The 17,703-nt window shown below is 35.8% G+C and overlaps 1 protein-coding gene across 1 annotated transcript in view; it reads right to left on the reverse strand.

The window, feature by feature from the left end:
- LOC126808776 (neurogenic locus Notch protein) overlaps positions 1 to 17,703 on the reverse strand; it is a 429,826-nt gene that overhangs the window by 190,235 nt on the left and 221,888 nt on the right. The window contains exons 30-32 of the mRNA XM_056102639.1: positions 15,530 to 15,697; positions 13,542 to 13,931; positions 12,553 to 12,674 (exon numbers count right to left, since the gene is read on the reverse strand). Of these exons, the coding sequence (XP_055958614.1) occupies positions 12,553 to 12,674; positions 13,542 to 13,931; positions 15,530 to 15,697 (680 nt within the window). The remainder of the gene's footprint in view (positions 1 to 12,552; positions 12,675 to 13,541; positions 13,932 to 15,529; positions 15,698 to 17,703) is intronic.

Consider the following 17,703-nt stretch of genomic DNA (forward strand, 5'->3'; position numbering starts at 1 on the left):
CAGTTGAAAAGGGACAAAAATAACAAAATCATGATTTACATATTTATTTGAACATCTACAACCCGTTTTGAACATGTTATGGTAAAAGAGTCATCATTTTCAACTGTCTCATCAGCACTTTTCGAATGTGTGTCATATTAGTCATATTCTTACATTTTGTCTCACATTTCTTTACATTTTGATATCTAGTCGCACTTTCACATTTTGTCGCACTTTTACATTTTGTCGCGGCTTATGCTCATCCGCAGCACATAATCCAAATATTTTACTATTATAAATTAATCTCTTGGCATTTTCAACACTAAAAACTTTTACATTTTGTCGCGGTTTATGCTCATCCACGGCACGTAATCCAAATATATTACTAGTATAAATTAATCCATTGGCATTTTCTACACTACAAACTTGAGAACTCCAACTCGTCTTCATTTAATGGCTGTTCTTGTGTTTGTCTGTCAGTGGATGTCAATACCTCGCGAAGTTAATGAATTGTTCTGTGCGGACATTAGCAAATGTACCTTGCTTATCAAAAAAGTTAAAATCCAATCTTTTGTACTGATCTCGAAGTGTCACCATATTCCTATGCAATTGGTATTTTTCCTCGTGTTTGGCAGAATTCGACTTATCTGCATGGCTTTAATTTCTTGTTCTGTGAAGGATCGGGCTTCTAAATCTTCGCGATCATTGAAATCTCTTGCAGAACTGATGATATTCTCGGTTTTAGAAATATATATCTGTGACATTATAAAGTAGGATTCTTCGACGAATTCCCGCATTCATTTCTGCCAGGATGTTGGTAAAATAACAAGAAATGGCTACATGTATTGTACAAAATGATTGGATGACGTTTGCTTTTCTCAACCAATCACTATCCCTGTTATGAACATTTTCCCTGACCTGATTTAAACCGTGAAATGCACGTGCGGTGTACTGACATCATTTACCTGAGTAGAAATAAGCGTTTGCGATGAGATAATTAGGGGGCTCTAAATGGGAAACTTTGATAAATTTGTGAAATGAAAAATGCTTTTGAAATTGGGAAAAATAGAAAAAATCTTTATTTCGTGAAAAAGTATGTAGTATAAGTTAGTTATATACCTTGTTTTCTCGGTGTATGGGTTGATACACCGTCTCTTTTTTGAGCCCCACACAAAAAAGAGACGGTGTATCAACCCATACACCTTGAAAACAAGGTATATAACTATTACTTACTTGATACTATAATGATTACAATTAACTAGTCACCATTTTACTTTTAAAAAAAAACATTTTTAATACATTAACGATCTATATTTTTTTTAAAATTTTTTAGCCACTCTTCAACCCCCCCCCCCCCCAAAAAAAAAACCCTCGAAGGTTATTGATATCTTTCTTCCTCCCGCTCTATGTTTACATTTTGATTGGTTAAATCTGAGAATATATAACAAACGTATTCTATTCTGTCGCACACGACTCTAAACAACTAGAAGTAAAGATATTTATTTTTAGTCCCGATAATAAGAAACAAAAAAGCGTGTATATCAATCTAGACCCTATTAGCCAGTATGGACGTTAAACCTCGTTTACTTGTCGCATATAAAACCCAATTTTAGTCATGAAAACTAAAAACTCAAATTAAAAACTGACATAGAAAAAATACAGAGGTTATTGACATAATTAAATAGGTCCATAGTATTTGTTTTTAGTATATCGGTCAAAAGTTCACCAACGACCCCGAAAAACATCTGTTAAAACATCTGTTAAATACATAATGTAATATTAACCTTTATTTTAAAGAACTGACCACTTTTATTTTTCTTAAATATAATCAAAATGCTAAAATAAAAAAGCAATATTCTTAGCGAAGTAAGTTGGGGTTTAACTAACCTAAATTAATATAAAACAATTAATATACTAATTAACATATTAATTAATACGATAATAACTACAATTATCTTTTTAAAAAAAAAACCACTTATCAGGCCTTAACGACATACAGCTTGTACTTTTTTAACAATTACGCGAGTTGATTAACCTCAATTAATATAAAACAATTAATATTTTAATTAACATATTACTTAATACTACAAATGACTACAATTATTTTATTGGTTAAATCTGAGAATATTCAAGTTCCAAAATATTAGTCTAGTCCCTATTAGCCAGTATTTTTTTAACAATTACGCGAGTTTAATTAACTTCAATTAATATAAAACAATTAATATTTTAATTAACATATTACTTAATACTACAAATTACTACAATTATTTTATTGGTTAAATCTGAGAATATTCAAGTTCCAAAATATTAGTCTAGTCCCTATTAGCCAGTATGTGCTGGATAGTTAAACCTCGTTTCATTTCTCTTATTTAAAACCCTATTTCGGTCGTGAAATTCAAAAACTCAAATTGAAATCTGCCACCAGATCCATAAATAATTTTGCCAAGTTAAAACAAACCAAAATAATTTTAAAAAAAAAAACAAATAAAAATAAATATTGAAAAAAAACCCAATTTAATGAAAAAAAAATTAATGAAAAATAAAATTAATTATTGAAAAAAAAATTAATTGTTAAAAATTAATTATTAAAAAAAATAATAATTATTAAAAAAAATAATAATTATTAAAAACAATTAATTATTAAAAAAAAATCAATTATTAAAAAAAAATCAATTAATAAAAAAAAATCATTAATTAATAAAAAGAAAACATTAATTAATAAAAAAAAAAATAATTGAATTATTTATAATTCATGAAAAAGAATTCATGAAATGAAAAAAAGTAATTAGATTATGAATAATGAATTAGAATATAAAAAAAGGTAATTAGATTATGAATAATGAATTAAAATATAAATAATTAAGTTAATTATAAATAATCAACTAAATGAGGAAATAACAAAACTAAATGAACAAATACAATTAACTATACTATTCTAAATCTTCGCGATCATTGAAATTTTTTGCAGAACTGATGATATTCTCGGTTTTAGAAATATATATCTGTGACATTATAAAGTAGGATTCTTCGACGAATTCCCGCATTCATTTCTGGCAAAACAACAAGAAATGGCTACATGTATTGTACAAAATGATTGGATGACGTTTGCTTTTCTCAACCAATCAATATCCCTGTTATGAACATTTTCCCTGACCTGATTTAAACCGTGAAATGCACGTGCGGTGTACTGACATCATTTACCTGAGTAGAAATAAGCGTTTGCGATGAGATAATTGGGAGGCTCTAAATGGGAAACTTTGATAAATTTGTGAAATGAAAAATGCTTTTGAAATTAGGAAAAATAGAAAAAATCTTTATTTCGCGAAAAAGTATGTAGTATAAGTTAGTTATATACCTTGTTTTCTCGGTGTATGGGTTGATACACCGTCTCTTTTTTGAGCCCCACTCAAAAAAGAGACGGTGTATCAACCCATACACCTTGAAAATTAGATTATGAATAATGAATTAAAATATAAATAATTAAGTTAATTATAAATAATCAACTAAATGAGGAAATAACAAAACTAAATGAACAAATACAATTAACTATACAATTGATTGGAAGGGATTTTAGGACATGCGTTGGTCTTTGGGGCGTGGCGAGGACGAAAAAGACGCGGGGCATGGCGACGCGGGCCCATGCGCCGTACAAATAAAATATTTCGCGAATCCCTACACAATTCAAACCGATATTCATATGAACAAGTCGAACCAATGACCTCTATCAACCATTCAAATTACGTAGTTGTCACATGATCATTTGTAAATCGCCTAAAGTGCCAGCCGTCAAAGTGCCGCAGCCAAATACCTCAGGGTGCCGCAGTCAAACACCTTTGGGTGCCGCAGCCAAATATCTCAGGGTGCAGCGATAGCCTCAGGGTACCTCCCACACTACTGTTGTCCTAGGGTCACCACAAGATCGTCACCACCAGCGAGATCCGTTTCTAACTGCAAGTTAAACTGTCCGAATGCCTCCATTCCAACAACCTCAGATGTCGCCAACCAGCGCGTCGTCCTGTTCTCCAACTAAGGCATCGACAACGAGACTTCAAAGGGCATCAAAATTGGCGACATCGTAAGTGGAGACGTGACATCTTCTCTGGCGAGACTTGCTTTTGTGTCTCCCATGCAAACAGAAGAGTAAGAATTTGGCGTCATCGAGGTGAACGTTTCGCAGAACAGGAACGTTTTGGAAACGGATCCAAGGGGAGGACCTAGCGTCATGATTGGACTTAATGTAATACTTGGTCCCATGTGCTCCCAGAATGGTCGGGGACACGACGTTACTGCTCAGCGTAACACCGACCTAATAAGACATCACGTTGTTCCATTTTTTGCACAACATCAACAACACATTTTCCAGCAGGACAACACTTGGCCCCATGTTGCCAGAGCTACCATGGCCTTTCTCCAACATCATGGTTTACCGTGCCCAGCCCTCACTCCTAATCTGAACACTTGTGGGATGAGGTTCAAAGGCGTCTGCATAATGTGGGACCATTCCCTACAACTGCCGATGAACTACGCACAGTTGCTTTGGATATGTGCAGAGGGTCCTGTAGGGGTCTTCACAAATCGTCTCACCCATTCAATGTACAGGAGATACGTGGCAGTGACCAATGCTAATGGTTGTCACACTAGGTATTAACTGACATATTGGGTATTAACCCGAAACTGTGTGACCCCTTAACCTTTATAAAGCGCCCAAGGGCAGCACATGTTTTATGTTGCTCTGTGTTTTTACTAATTATTACTGTGAACAAGGATTTTGATTTATGTGATTTTTGGACTGTATCACGGCACAAGACACAACTTTAGCGAGAAAGACTAATTTATACAGTAGAATTGGTAACTTTTATTATTCATATTCGTCATGAATCGGGATTGGCTACAGTGACATAATATACTCGTCAACACAACCATTGTTCTTGTCCAGTCTACTAAGACCGAGGTGTTGTAGAGCTGGCAAGAATAAACACATAATAATATTAATTAAGACAGTCATTAGTGAAAGAGTTCCTATTGACAAGACCAACCAAGGTGTTAATTTTAATAACCTAAATGATCTGACCCTAAGTGCTCCAGGAGAGAAAGTGAAAAACGATAAAAGAAAATTGTGAAAAGTTTAGCTTATGCATATTGAATACGAGAACTGCCCGAAATAAAACTGATGAACTGAATGAATATGTTGTTGATAATGATGTGGATTTATTTATTGCAACTGAGACTTGGATTCACAGTGAAGACACAGTTATCATCAAAAAATTAGTTCCTACCAACTTTGATTATATATTTGAAAATATTTGAAAATATTTGAAAATAGAAAACATTCTAAAGGAGGTGGGATTGCTTGTCTTTTCAAAAAATTTGTAACAGTTTCCCGAGTAAGTACAAAAAAGTTATTTTCAACTTTTGGAATACTACAATTAAATGTACTCCTAAATAAATCACGTAAGAATTGAGTCAGTATATCGCCCTCCTTCAACAAGAGTTGTGGATTTCCTGACATAATTTGCTGAACTACTCAATAATCTGAATACTGGACCTTGACATTTAATACTTCTTGGAGATTTCAATCTTCATGTTGATAAAGCCAATGGTTGCAACATTAAGAAATTTTTACTATTGTTAGATTCATTTAGTTTAAAACGGCATGTGGATATACCAACGCATAGACATAATCATATTCTTGATCTTGTGATAACGAGAGAACATGTTATATTTATAGCACGGCTTTCATGAGTTAACAGGTTTAAACATCGAGACCACAAGTCGAGATGTTAAACCTGTTAATGAATGAAGCGTGCAAAAAATGACTTGTAACACTGACACCTGCTCAACATGCTTGTTGTTATTGCACAGAAAACCCACCCCACTTCTCTATATTATTTCTACTAAAACTAGTGTAAACCAGCAAAAGAGTGCAATAACATTGAACATGTCTAGTTATTGCACGGTTAAGCACCACCCAATCTACTAGAGGGAAAACACAATCTGCTTATTCAACGAAAAGATCAAAGGGAGATTTTCCGTCCATGTTACAAGGTTCAATTATTCAATCATGTGATGTTGTTGATCATCAGATATCTCATCACTACAGTTTATTCTGCGATCTTTCGTTTCCTAAACCTGAACCAATAAAAAGGACAATAAGTTTCAGAAAAACAAAAACATTCCTATTAATAAATAACTCATAACGTCTGAGTACCATTGCCACCAAATCGAATACCCACCAACAAGTGGATGTTTATAATGACATTCTTTCTGAGATGCTGGAAACATACTCCACTGAAAACAAAAGAAATCCCTATTCGGCCTACTAAACAATGGTACACTAACGAAATACATGATCATATTAAACGCAGGAAAACTGAGAAAACAAGTAGAAAAACCAATCTGGAAATTCACAGACAAATTTAAAATAAGGCTCAAACTTCCACTAACAATTTAGTCGAATTGGTTAAACGACCCTTCACTAAGGACTCTCTGTTATCAAACAAATATAATCCATGTGAAGGCTACAAAAGGTTCTGCCATGGGTTCAAAATGATGCTAGCCTATCAGATAAATTTTCTGAATTTTTCCACGACAACATCTTCACCATTTGAAAAGGACTCGGTGTAAATAAACCAACAAACATATTCATTGAGAAAAAGTTTGAAGGTTGTACACCTGAGAACTTTTGTTTCGCAACAGAAGATGAGATAAGACAAACAATCAGAAATCAGCCTCAAAGCCATGTTCCCTCGATGCTCTGCTAACATAGCTACTAAAGAAGTCCGAAGTGGGGTTAATTCAAGTGATCACCCAAACCGTGAACACGTCTTTAGTTGGCAGAGAAGTGTGTGGAACGCTTAAAACAGCCTATATGACTACCCTCATTAAAAAGTCAACCTTTGATCCTGATGTGCTACACAATTACTGACCTGTGTCAAATTTATCTTTCATTTCGAAAATTATATAAGAAAAAATTGTCCTTAATCGTGTTAAATACCATTTATGTGAAAACAATCTCTAAGAAAAATTTCAGTCAGCATACAGAAAATGGCACAGTACGGAATCCGCCTTACTTCGTGTTCACAATGATATCGTATGCAGCTTGGATCTGAAGAAACCAGTGTCGCTAGTTTTATTGGACTTGAGTGCAGCATTCGATACGATAGATCAATCAATTCTACTCGGGAGACTTGAAACTCGATAAGGTATATCCAGAGACCAGAGACATACTGAAGTGGTTTGAGTCCTATCTGAGTGGAAGACTGCAGAGTATTGTTATCTCAATCAATGCATAAAGTTCTTGATTTTGATGTTCCCCAGGGATCTGTATTAGGACCGGTTTTGTGCACAGCATATACTGCACCAATTGGAGATACCATCCGTGAGATGGGTCTTAATTACCACCTCTATGCGAATGATACCCAGTTATATGTTGAACGTGATCCTTCACCAAATACCACTACATCAGAACTTGAAGCATGCATTGAACTTTTCTTAAGTTAAACGATGGAAATACAGAAAATATAATAATCGGGAATAAAACAAAGAACATTGACATCAACCATTTGACTACTGGAAGCACTGCCATAACCCCATCCAACTGTGTCAGGAATCTTGGTGTGTTCTTTGACTCTTTCTTTTATATGAAAACCCATGTATCAGGGCTGTGCAAAGAGGCGAACTTTCACCTGTATAACATTGGCACTATATTGACCGTGATGCCACTAAAATGTTAATAAACGCTTTTGTTATGTCATTTTTAGATTCTTGTAATTCATTATTGTATTCTCTTCCTAAAATTCCTGTAAGTCAGCTACAGAAAATCCAGAATAAAGCAGTTCGAATTGTATCTCTTATCAAACCATCTGACCATCTGACCATATTACACCACTAAAATGTTAATAAACGCTTTTGTTATGTCATTTTCAGATTCTTGTAATCATTATTGTATTCTCTTACTAAAATTCCTGTAAGTCAGCTACAGAAACTCCTGAATAAAGCAGCTCGAATTGTATCTCTTATCAAACCATCTGACCATATTACACCTGTTCTAAAACAGTTACATTGGCTACCGGTTAATCAACACATCATTTTCAAAATTAACACAATCACTTTCAATTGTTTAAACGATCCTTCGGCACCATCCTATTTATCCGATTTGATTAAACAATATGTACCTTCTCGTTCCTTACGTTTATCTCATAAAAAAACAACCTGTATGTCCAGTACAGAAGTCAAAATTTGGTAAGAGAGCTTTTGCGTACGCAGCATCAAAAGAATGGAACGAATTGCCTCTGGAACTCCACAATAATCCAAACCTCGCTATATTTAAACGACGTCTAAAACCCCTGTTTTTACCCAAACGTTTGAACTATAATTTAAATGCTTCACTTTCCAATTGTATATCGTAACTTGACTATTCCTTTATATTCTTTTGTTTATTTGTATATACCTGTATGTTTTTTATAATCATATCTACATTGTAAAGCGCCACAGAGCAGTCAGACTGACTGAATTATCAGCGCTATAGAAAACGATTATTATTTATTTACTTTATTTATTTAGGAGAAATAATGATGCCATCTGTCTTTCCATCCATTACAATGTCTTCAGTCAAATTTTTGTCAATCTTACCCTATTGGAAATTCTTGCTTTACTGTTGAAAATAAATAACATTTATACTTGATACTCGACTTCATTTCTTTTGCGTGCGAGTATACATGATACAACATTCATATTGTAAGATACAACGATTCAATATATTGTTCATTATAAACACAAATATAAATTTGTTCTGTAATACAAGTATATTACGTAAATAATTCAATTTGCATTAAAAGTCCAGGCTATATTCAGCAAAAAGTTGAATTTTGATGCGCACTAATAATTAACTGTAATTATGGTGTAACGGTGATGAATTTGAATAGTTTTTAAAATCAAATAAAAATTGTGACCTCCAGAGGATCTACGGGCTAAAAGCATGATTTTTCGTACAATTTGGGGCCATAATCCAGGAAGTTATGGTCAGATATGCCCGAATATCAAAAGTATCGAGATCATTGGATAAAAAACATACATTTTAAGTTTCGTCGAAAATCGGATAACAAGCGGTCCATATTTTCCAAAAGCTAAAACTCCAGGCAGTTACCGTCCGATATGCGCCAATATCGAAAGGAACCGAACTCTTTTGGATATAAACATATAATATTTCAAGGTTTCGTCACAATCGGATAAAAATTGTGACCTCTAGAAATTCGAACTAAACCACCATTATGATGTAATGATTATACTATAGTTAAACGGTTTTTTTACAATCGGATAAAAATTGTGACCTCTAGAGGATCCACAAGCTAAAATCACGACTTTTTCGTACAATCAAGGGCCACAATTCAGGGACTTACGGTCCAATATACGCGAAGATCGAAAGGAACCGAGATCTTTGGATATAAACACGTGTTTTAAGTGTTCGTAAATCAGGGCCCGTAATCCAGGAAGTCACAGTCTGATATGCTTCAATATCGAGAGGAACCAAACTATTTGGGATGTAAGCCATATTTTAGGTTTCATCAAAATCGGATTAAAATTGTGACCTGTAGAGGGTCCACCAACAAAATGTGAACGGACGGACACATGGGCGAACAGGTGTGACGGCATAATACATCCACGTGGAAATGTGGGCGTATAATAAAACCCAATTGTATAAACGTGATCATAATTAGGCTGCAGTCAATTGATCTGGTCAACAAACCCCAAAATACGGCTTGCACTGTAATAAGACATGAGTAGAATGATGAGTACCAGAAAGGTAATATGCTTTTAAAAATCATGGGCAATCACTCTAGTTGTACTATTGTGAAAACCTTAACATTGATAGGCACCATCTTTATTATCCCAATTCTCGAATAATTGATGAAAATCAGACTCTAAAGTTTATTTCTTATCCAAATACATAAGTAGGGTTGGGCCAATATGCAACATTTTCGAAAAATGAAAACCGCCCGGGTGTTTCTATGGCGAAATTGACCGAATAACACGAATCCGGAAGAATTTAGCCCGAAAAAAGTGCTCTTTAGATTGGTGCAGGGCCATTTTTCAAAATGGCGTCAAAATCGATATTCTTTGCATATACTGTACATAATCACTTCTAATATCCACTGTAGGGTGTCTTTTATAGGGTTTTTGGGGTCAGAAAATTCATATCTGCAATAAAATGGCGCCAAAATCAACAATTCTTACCTTAGCGGTGCGAAAACACCCCCGTTATCCCACTGTATGGCGTCTTTTCTGCGATTTTTGGGGTCAGCAAATTCAAGTTTCGATATGAAACCACTTCAGAAAAATCCAATATGGCGGAAATCCAAGATGGCGGCCAAAATAGTGCCCGAAACTCCTATATTCCGAAAGCGCAGAGCGTAATTGTTTGCCGTGGTCGATGTATGGTGTCCCTAATAGGGTTTTTGGAGTTGGTGAGTCTCAATTATTGGACGTTTCTGATGATCCAAGATGCCAGAAATACAAAATGACGAGAGGAATCCCACGGAACACAAGCAAAATCCCCCGTCGAGATAAATGAAATCTCCACCTCCAGTAATCTAAAAAGAAGTATTTTCTAGGAAGTACTGAGAAGAGCATTATGTTTGAATCATTATATATCTCGAACCTGATTCATTTTTATTACGATTTTCGATTAATCCAATAATATATCATTTATAATTAAGTACTTATTATTTTATCATATTATTATGAATCATATCCAGTACAGTTCATTCAGTTAATATCATATTTTTTCGTTACAACGCAGATGTTCATAGTAGGCCAGATCATATGTCTTTTTCTCCAACCTTAAATTACTGATAATCTGGGGACCCTGAATCGTCAACCGAATTACCACGAGAATGTTCATATCTGTACGTGCAATGATCCATTATTGCTTTCGCTATCACGTCTGCAAATGAATTAAAACTCCATTCAAACAAGCTTCCCACATAGTGCCATCTTAAGCAGTTCATCGACATCACTGTCTGGTTTTATAACACCGAGTGGCGTTCACGGTGGCCAGAAAGTCTCTTTCCAGTTTCTTTGCCTCTTGTACATCAGGTCCTTTCCTCGACTTCTTCCAAATTGCCCTCCTCTCCTCATCGCTCTTTCCACGAAACTTGAGTCCACTAAGAAACGATTGGTCGCTACCACTGACTTCATGGAATGTGTCCGAATTGTTGTCATACCGCCAGCTGTTCGAATCTGATTGCTCAATTGTGCAAACCTCGAATCGCATCCAAGGTTTGTCAACGGTGTGTACGCAAGCGTAAGGAAGATGAGAAAAAGAAGAAAATACAGAAAACTCAACAAATTTTTGCTGAATGCAAAAAAAACACGGTGGTCCAGTTACTCCGGATTCTGTAAGTGTTTTGGACGACCTAACAGAACAGAGAGGAGTTAGAGTCGATGGCAAGCTCAGATTCCAAAAGTTTACAATATCGGAACTAAAAAGAGCAATACTCGGTGTTATAAAACCAGACAGTGATGTTAGCGATGCTGTCGATGAACTGCTTAAGATGGCACTATGTGGGATGCTTGTTTGAATGGAGTTTTAATTCATTTGCAGCAATAATGGACCATTGCAGGTACAGATATGAACATTCTCATTGTAATTCGGGTGACGATTCAGGGTCTCCAGATTATCGGTAATGTAAGGTTAGAGAAAAAGACATATGATCTGGCCATTCTGAATTCCTGGCATATTGGATCATCAGACATGCCCAATAATTGCAGATTTGGATTCGCCGACTCCAAAAAACCCTATTAGGGACACCATACATCGACCATTGTTGAGAATTGTTGATTTTGGCACCATTTTGGACGCCATATTGGATTTCCGCCATATTGGATTTTCTGAGATGTATTATTATTGCAGATATGAGTTGTCTGACCACAAAAACCCTATAAAAGACACCCTACAGTGGATATTAGAAGTGATTATGTACAGTATATGCAAAGAATATCGATTTTGACGCCATTTTGGCCGCCATTTTGAAAATGGACCTGCATCAATCTAAAGAGCACTTTTTCGGACAAAATTCTTCCGGATTCGTGTTATTCGGTCAATTTCGCCATAGAAACACCCGGAAGATTTTCATTTTTCGAAAATGTTGCATATTGGCCCAACCCTAACATAAGTGTAGACTATACAGAGAAAAAGAAATTGAAATTGACTTGCTAAGTCCTATTTATAGCACGGCTTTAGTGATTTAACAGGTTTAACCACAGAGGCAGTGTTAACGAATGAAGGGTGATGACTTGTAACATTGACACCTGTCAATAATGAGTGAATAAATACTGTTCATGCTCGTTGTTATTGCACAGAAAACCCGCCCAACGTGACTTCTCGATAAGATTTCTAATAAAACTGGCGTAAACTATCAAAAGTGTGCAATAACATTGAAATTGTCTAGTTATTGCACAGTTAAGCCCCATCCAGTCTATTAAGAGCGAAAGCAACCTTCTTAATCAACGAAAAGAACAAAGGAAGATTCTCCGTCCATGTTACAAAGATGTTTCATAGCAGAGTATACTTACTTCACATGGTGTTCGGCATTCACAAATTTCACAACCTTTCACGTTTCTACGCAGACCATATCTACATTGTTGACCACATACAGCAGGAATACACCCAACTCCATCTGTTTCATTGTCCAAGTCTGTTAACAAAAATAAATAATGAAAAATTAGTTCATTGAAAGTCCTGACTTTTTTTTATTATGTTTAAAGCTATTTTCTGACTTGGCTATTAAACAGTACTATTCTACATGTTCAAATTAGATTGTACGTAAACCTGTCAAGCAATCAATAAGATATCAATGTTGTAACTTTCAATTTCTGGGTCATACGTCTGTTTAAATGGTTTTAAAGGAAATGAACGAATTCTTGTGCAAAATACATTACTATATGTATGCCAATGTTAGGATTCGCGGTAGTTTTTATATATTCCTTTAAACGTATTATATAGCAGAACAATAGAAAGTATAACCATGGATTATCATTAGCATAATTTACATTTTATTTGCCTCTAAAATGGCGACATCCTTTGCTTCCTTTAACGATTACGTTAAACCCCATTTCATTTCATTAACGATTTTACCACTATATTGATACATTATCTGCATTCTTTCTATTAAAAAATCAGACAAGTATCAATCTTCTGTACCTATATGTGAGGACTATCCAACCCTAAATATTAATATGAAATGACCTCTTCTACTTGCTGTGCATGATCACGGCAATGATGTCAAATATCAATTCCAAACACCTCTGAAACTACTGGAATACTGAGGAATGTTGATTTGTTTTGTTGTTTTTTGCCCCCCACCCATCATATTTTGTACAGTACTGGTCAGAACAAATAACCATGGAAAGAAAGACCATTGGCCTTTACTCTCGGTTTTATTGTGACAAATGATTCCATCCCATTTGAATATGCTTATATACAGTTTCTGTCACAAACTCATTCGCCCGCGACCCACACACAAAATAAAACAAATCACAAAAGATTATGGAAATAATCTTACGATAGCAATATGGCGTATCAGGATATCTCATTCTTGTTCCTTGTTGTTCTGTTCCATTTCTAAAGACACAGTAACAATCCCCAATACTACCATTATTGATATTAACTTCACACTGCCTTGGCTTAAATCCACCAGATTGGGTACAGTTAGGACTAGGAATAAAACTACTGTGAATCATATCAATTAGAGGTGAGACCATAGAACCAAAACTAGAAAGTACCATGTTGGTTATTTGTTCTGTGGTGTTGGTAATATTTACTCCTTCAGGAAGACCAATAGAACCAGGCTCTATGATTGTATCATCAGATACCCACGAAAAGTTGCCCTTGTTGATGCGAGTCACCAAATTAAAGGTTTCTCTACCCAGTGTACACAGTGAATTCGGTTGAACTGAAATAAATATACTATCTATCAGTTTGAGTAATTCAAATAAGATTTCTGGTTATACATTGATCTTTTCAAGTTTACATGTGTTTCTACAGATGATTCACTGAATCCCTACTCTGAATAAAAATCTGGCCTGATAAAATAGATAAAGTTTGGGCAGGAAAGTACACTCACTACTTTTACAGTTCACTTGCGGACACACAAGAGTGAGTGGGGTGAACGTGATGGAAAACACATCCACAAATATGATATGTTTGTAAGTGACAATTTTCAATAGTTTCTGTTATCCAAAATGCCACGATTTAGTTCATCGATACGCATTATTCCCACTGAAGCATGCCAGAAAATCAAACGCCAAGGTCACGAAAGCGGCAAGTTCCAGGCCAACTGAACGATATATTGTATTAATATTGCTAGAATTTTTACTCTTATAATTAATGATAGCATTATATTGTATTAATCAATATCTCTGGTAAGTTAGTAGATTCACATATTTGTACTTAAATTAAGTTAGCGAATGAGTGACAGATGGTTATATAAAAAAGAGTTATAATGTGGTAAACATTCAATTCTAGGTTGATAACAGATATCTTATGGGATGTTTCTCCAGTAAATTTCCATTACCATATAAGGGTGGGTTTCGGCGTCATTTGGCTCAATTAACCATTCTCTCTAATTATTTACATCATATTTGACCAATTAGATAATGGAAGGTCCAAACCCAAGCTACACAACTATCATATGTGTGAGCAATCGCCAGATAGCAGCTTGATTCCAGTAGGGAAAAGATGTAGCAATTGCTATCAGCAGACTCGCCCAGTGAGTCTGGCTGGATGAGGTTTGAAAGGATGGCTTTATTCTATTATGCATTTTACCATATGTAAGCAGCTATGATATATAAAATGTAAAAACGAACTGTTGCATTGTTATTCCTGGTAAGACAAACGTCTTAATAAAACAGTTAGAAGTAAATACACAACGTGAAGCAGAAGCAAAGGCAGCTAGAGACTAATTCTAGATGATCACAAGGCTACCAAAATATGTAGTACGAAAACATGCATGGGTCGTACGTAGGATGTGGCGACCGGTAAGGGTCACCCGCTCTCCACGTCAGACGAAAGACGCATAGTACTACAATATTTCCAATCGAATAAAACGCAATAAACTCAACCCAATCATTTATTTCATCTCCTTAAGATTGTCGGATCGTGTGCAGACTGCAGATATTGCTACAACATATGAAACTATCCCCATTGGTTTTGTAAGCGGTAGTTCAACCTGTCAACAGTTTTCAGTTCCGAAGTGCATTTGTTTATATCCGTATGCCAGCTACCAGAAACAGCATTGGGCAGGTGAAAGCAGTTTCAACTAAAATCTATTAAAATTCCATTTTAATTTACAATCGATCTTCGTGAAACACACAAAATTTAAAATTCCAATTTAAATTTAATTAATATCTATTTTAGTGCTTTTAGCATAAGATATTGTGAAACAGGGCCCAGTACCTTCTACAAAAATAATAATGTCATTTTATATAGTTACCGTCATTGTATATATTATTCAACAGTTTATTTTGAACTAAATCTGAACTGAAAACTTACCTGAACTGTTACCCGATCTCTGACAAAAGATTCCCGAAAATCCAGGTGCACATTCACAGATCCTGCCATGGAAGATATCACCAAGACAACGACCATGATTCCAACAAAGATTCATTGCGATTGGATAAGTACAGATTATTTGGGATATATCCTTGGTAATGTTTGGTGCTGAAAATTAAAATAAATGAAGCGTTGTTACAAAACAAATTGACATCCATTGTTGGCACGTAGTAAGACATGTTTAATCTTTCTTGAAAACCTGATATCATAATTTTAGGACATAACCAACAAATATTTGTTCTACTTTTGAATTCATACCAATACATAATGAAAAGAGAAATACAGTTTGAGTTTAACGTTAAATAGTTGTTATCCAGGTAATTATGGTACAGTATATCATTATTTTAGTAATTTACATACGCACGTACCTGGTAAAATGCAAAATATAGGAGAAGCTACCTGTACTTTTTGGCACATACAGATAACCAAGGATCAAAGGTATGACTTACAGGGCCCATAACAAATGAAAGGTGTCAAAAAGTGGAAATAATTGTAGTGTACATGATTCGACGACAGTTCGCATTGGACAAGATATATACAGCAGTTTCAAACATGGTGTTGGTATCTGAATTTAAATCTAGGTTTTCTTAATTACTCATTACCTTTTTGTAAAGGTAATGACACTTTCTATAATAAATTGTATTTATTTTAGATAATGAAAAGTTTTATTGGCCTCATGTAAAATAAACCCCTTTGCGAAATAAAGGCTTTATGGGGATACCCGATTGAACGTTCCGTAACTGAATTCTCTAAATCCGAAAAATAGTGACAATCGAGTGAAAAGATTAATTTCAGTTACAATGCGTACGTTGACTGCTTAAGAAAATATCTCAACCAACGATGACAACTACAACTTATTCGTTGAGTTTAATTACGTCACGACTCTAACCATACCACCTTCGTTGTCGGGGCTGGCAGAACTATGATCGGACTGAATTCAGCGTCACCCAATTGCAGTTCAGTCAATTCCAGACATTCCGGACTGACAATAGAGCGGCAGTGTGAAATTAGCTCGACTTTCGTTATTTGGATATTGTCGAATAACGAAAAAAACAACCAGCTCGTTTTTCGATATTGGCAAATATTCAAACTTGAAACTCAAGAAAGCAGATTTGATGGATGTATATCTACAGAAAGTCCCCAAAATACATTTGAATCAATAAGTTTTCTAAAACAAACTAAAGGTATCATATACTAAGCAGCAAAAAAAAACCCGTCAGGTTAGTATGTTACTCTGAACAGACGCATTGCATAAAACTTGCCAAATGTTTTTTATTGTATATTTGTGACCACATCTCCAACTTTACCTGAGCAATAAGGAGCCTTCCAGGAACCCAGGAAGTGTTCTCAAAAACGCAACCTGACTTCTGAGATGGTAGTGTGTTCTCTATGATTTCCATGTAACTCATGCTGCACGTGCTCTTCAACGGGACCAGTCCTATAAAATGCACCCCATACCTGGTTGAATCATTCACATTACAACGTCAGTAGCATGCCACGACTCACGACAGCGCAGATGAACTAGGCGCTTGGAAGACTCCGGCCAAACTGCCCAATCCGTTGCCAATCACTTCCAGGTCAATGTTCGGACCATCTACATGTAACTCATGCTGCACGTGCTGTTCACCGGGTACCAGCCCTATAAAATGCACCCCCATACCTGGTTGAATCGTTCACACTACAACGTCAGCAGCATGCCACGGCTCACGAAGCGCAGGGGAACCAGGCGCTTGGAAACTCGACGAAGGCCACACTGCCCAAGGCCTTGTCAATCACTTCCAGGTCAATGTTCAGATCATCTACAGGCTTCAGCAACGCTTTCGGGCCACCAACACCACGGATGATCGGCCCCGAACTGGTAGACCAAGGGTTACCACAGAGCGACAAGACCGCCATGTTGTGCGACAGCACGTTCGGAATCCCTTTACACAGGCATATGAGACAGCACGTCAGGCAGTGGGAACACACGGATGATCGGCTCCGAACTGGTAGACCAAGGGTTACCACAGAGCGACAAGACCGCCATGTTGTGCGACAGCACGTTCGGAATCCCTTTACACAGGCATATGAAACAGCACGTCAGGCAGTGGGAACACACGGAAGACCGTAGACCT

This window comes from Patella vulgata, chromosome 1, assembly GCF_932274485.2.
Source record: "Patella vulgata chromosome 1, xgPatVulg1.2, whole genome shotgun sequence".
Taxonomy (NCBI): Eukaryota; Metazoa; Mollusca; class Gastropoda; family Patellidae; genus Patella; species Patella vulgata.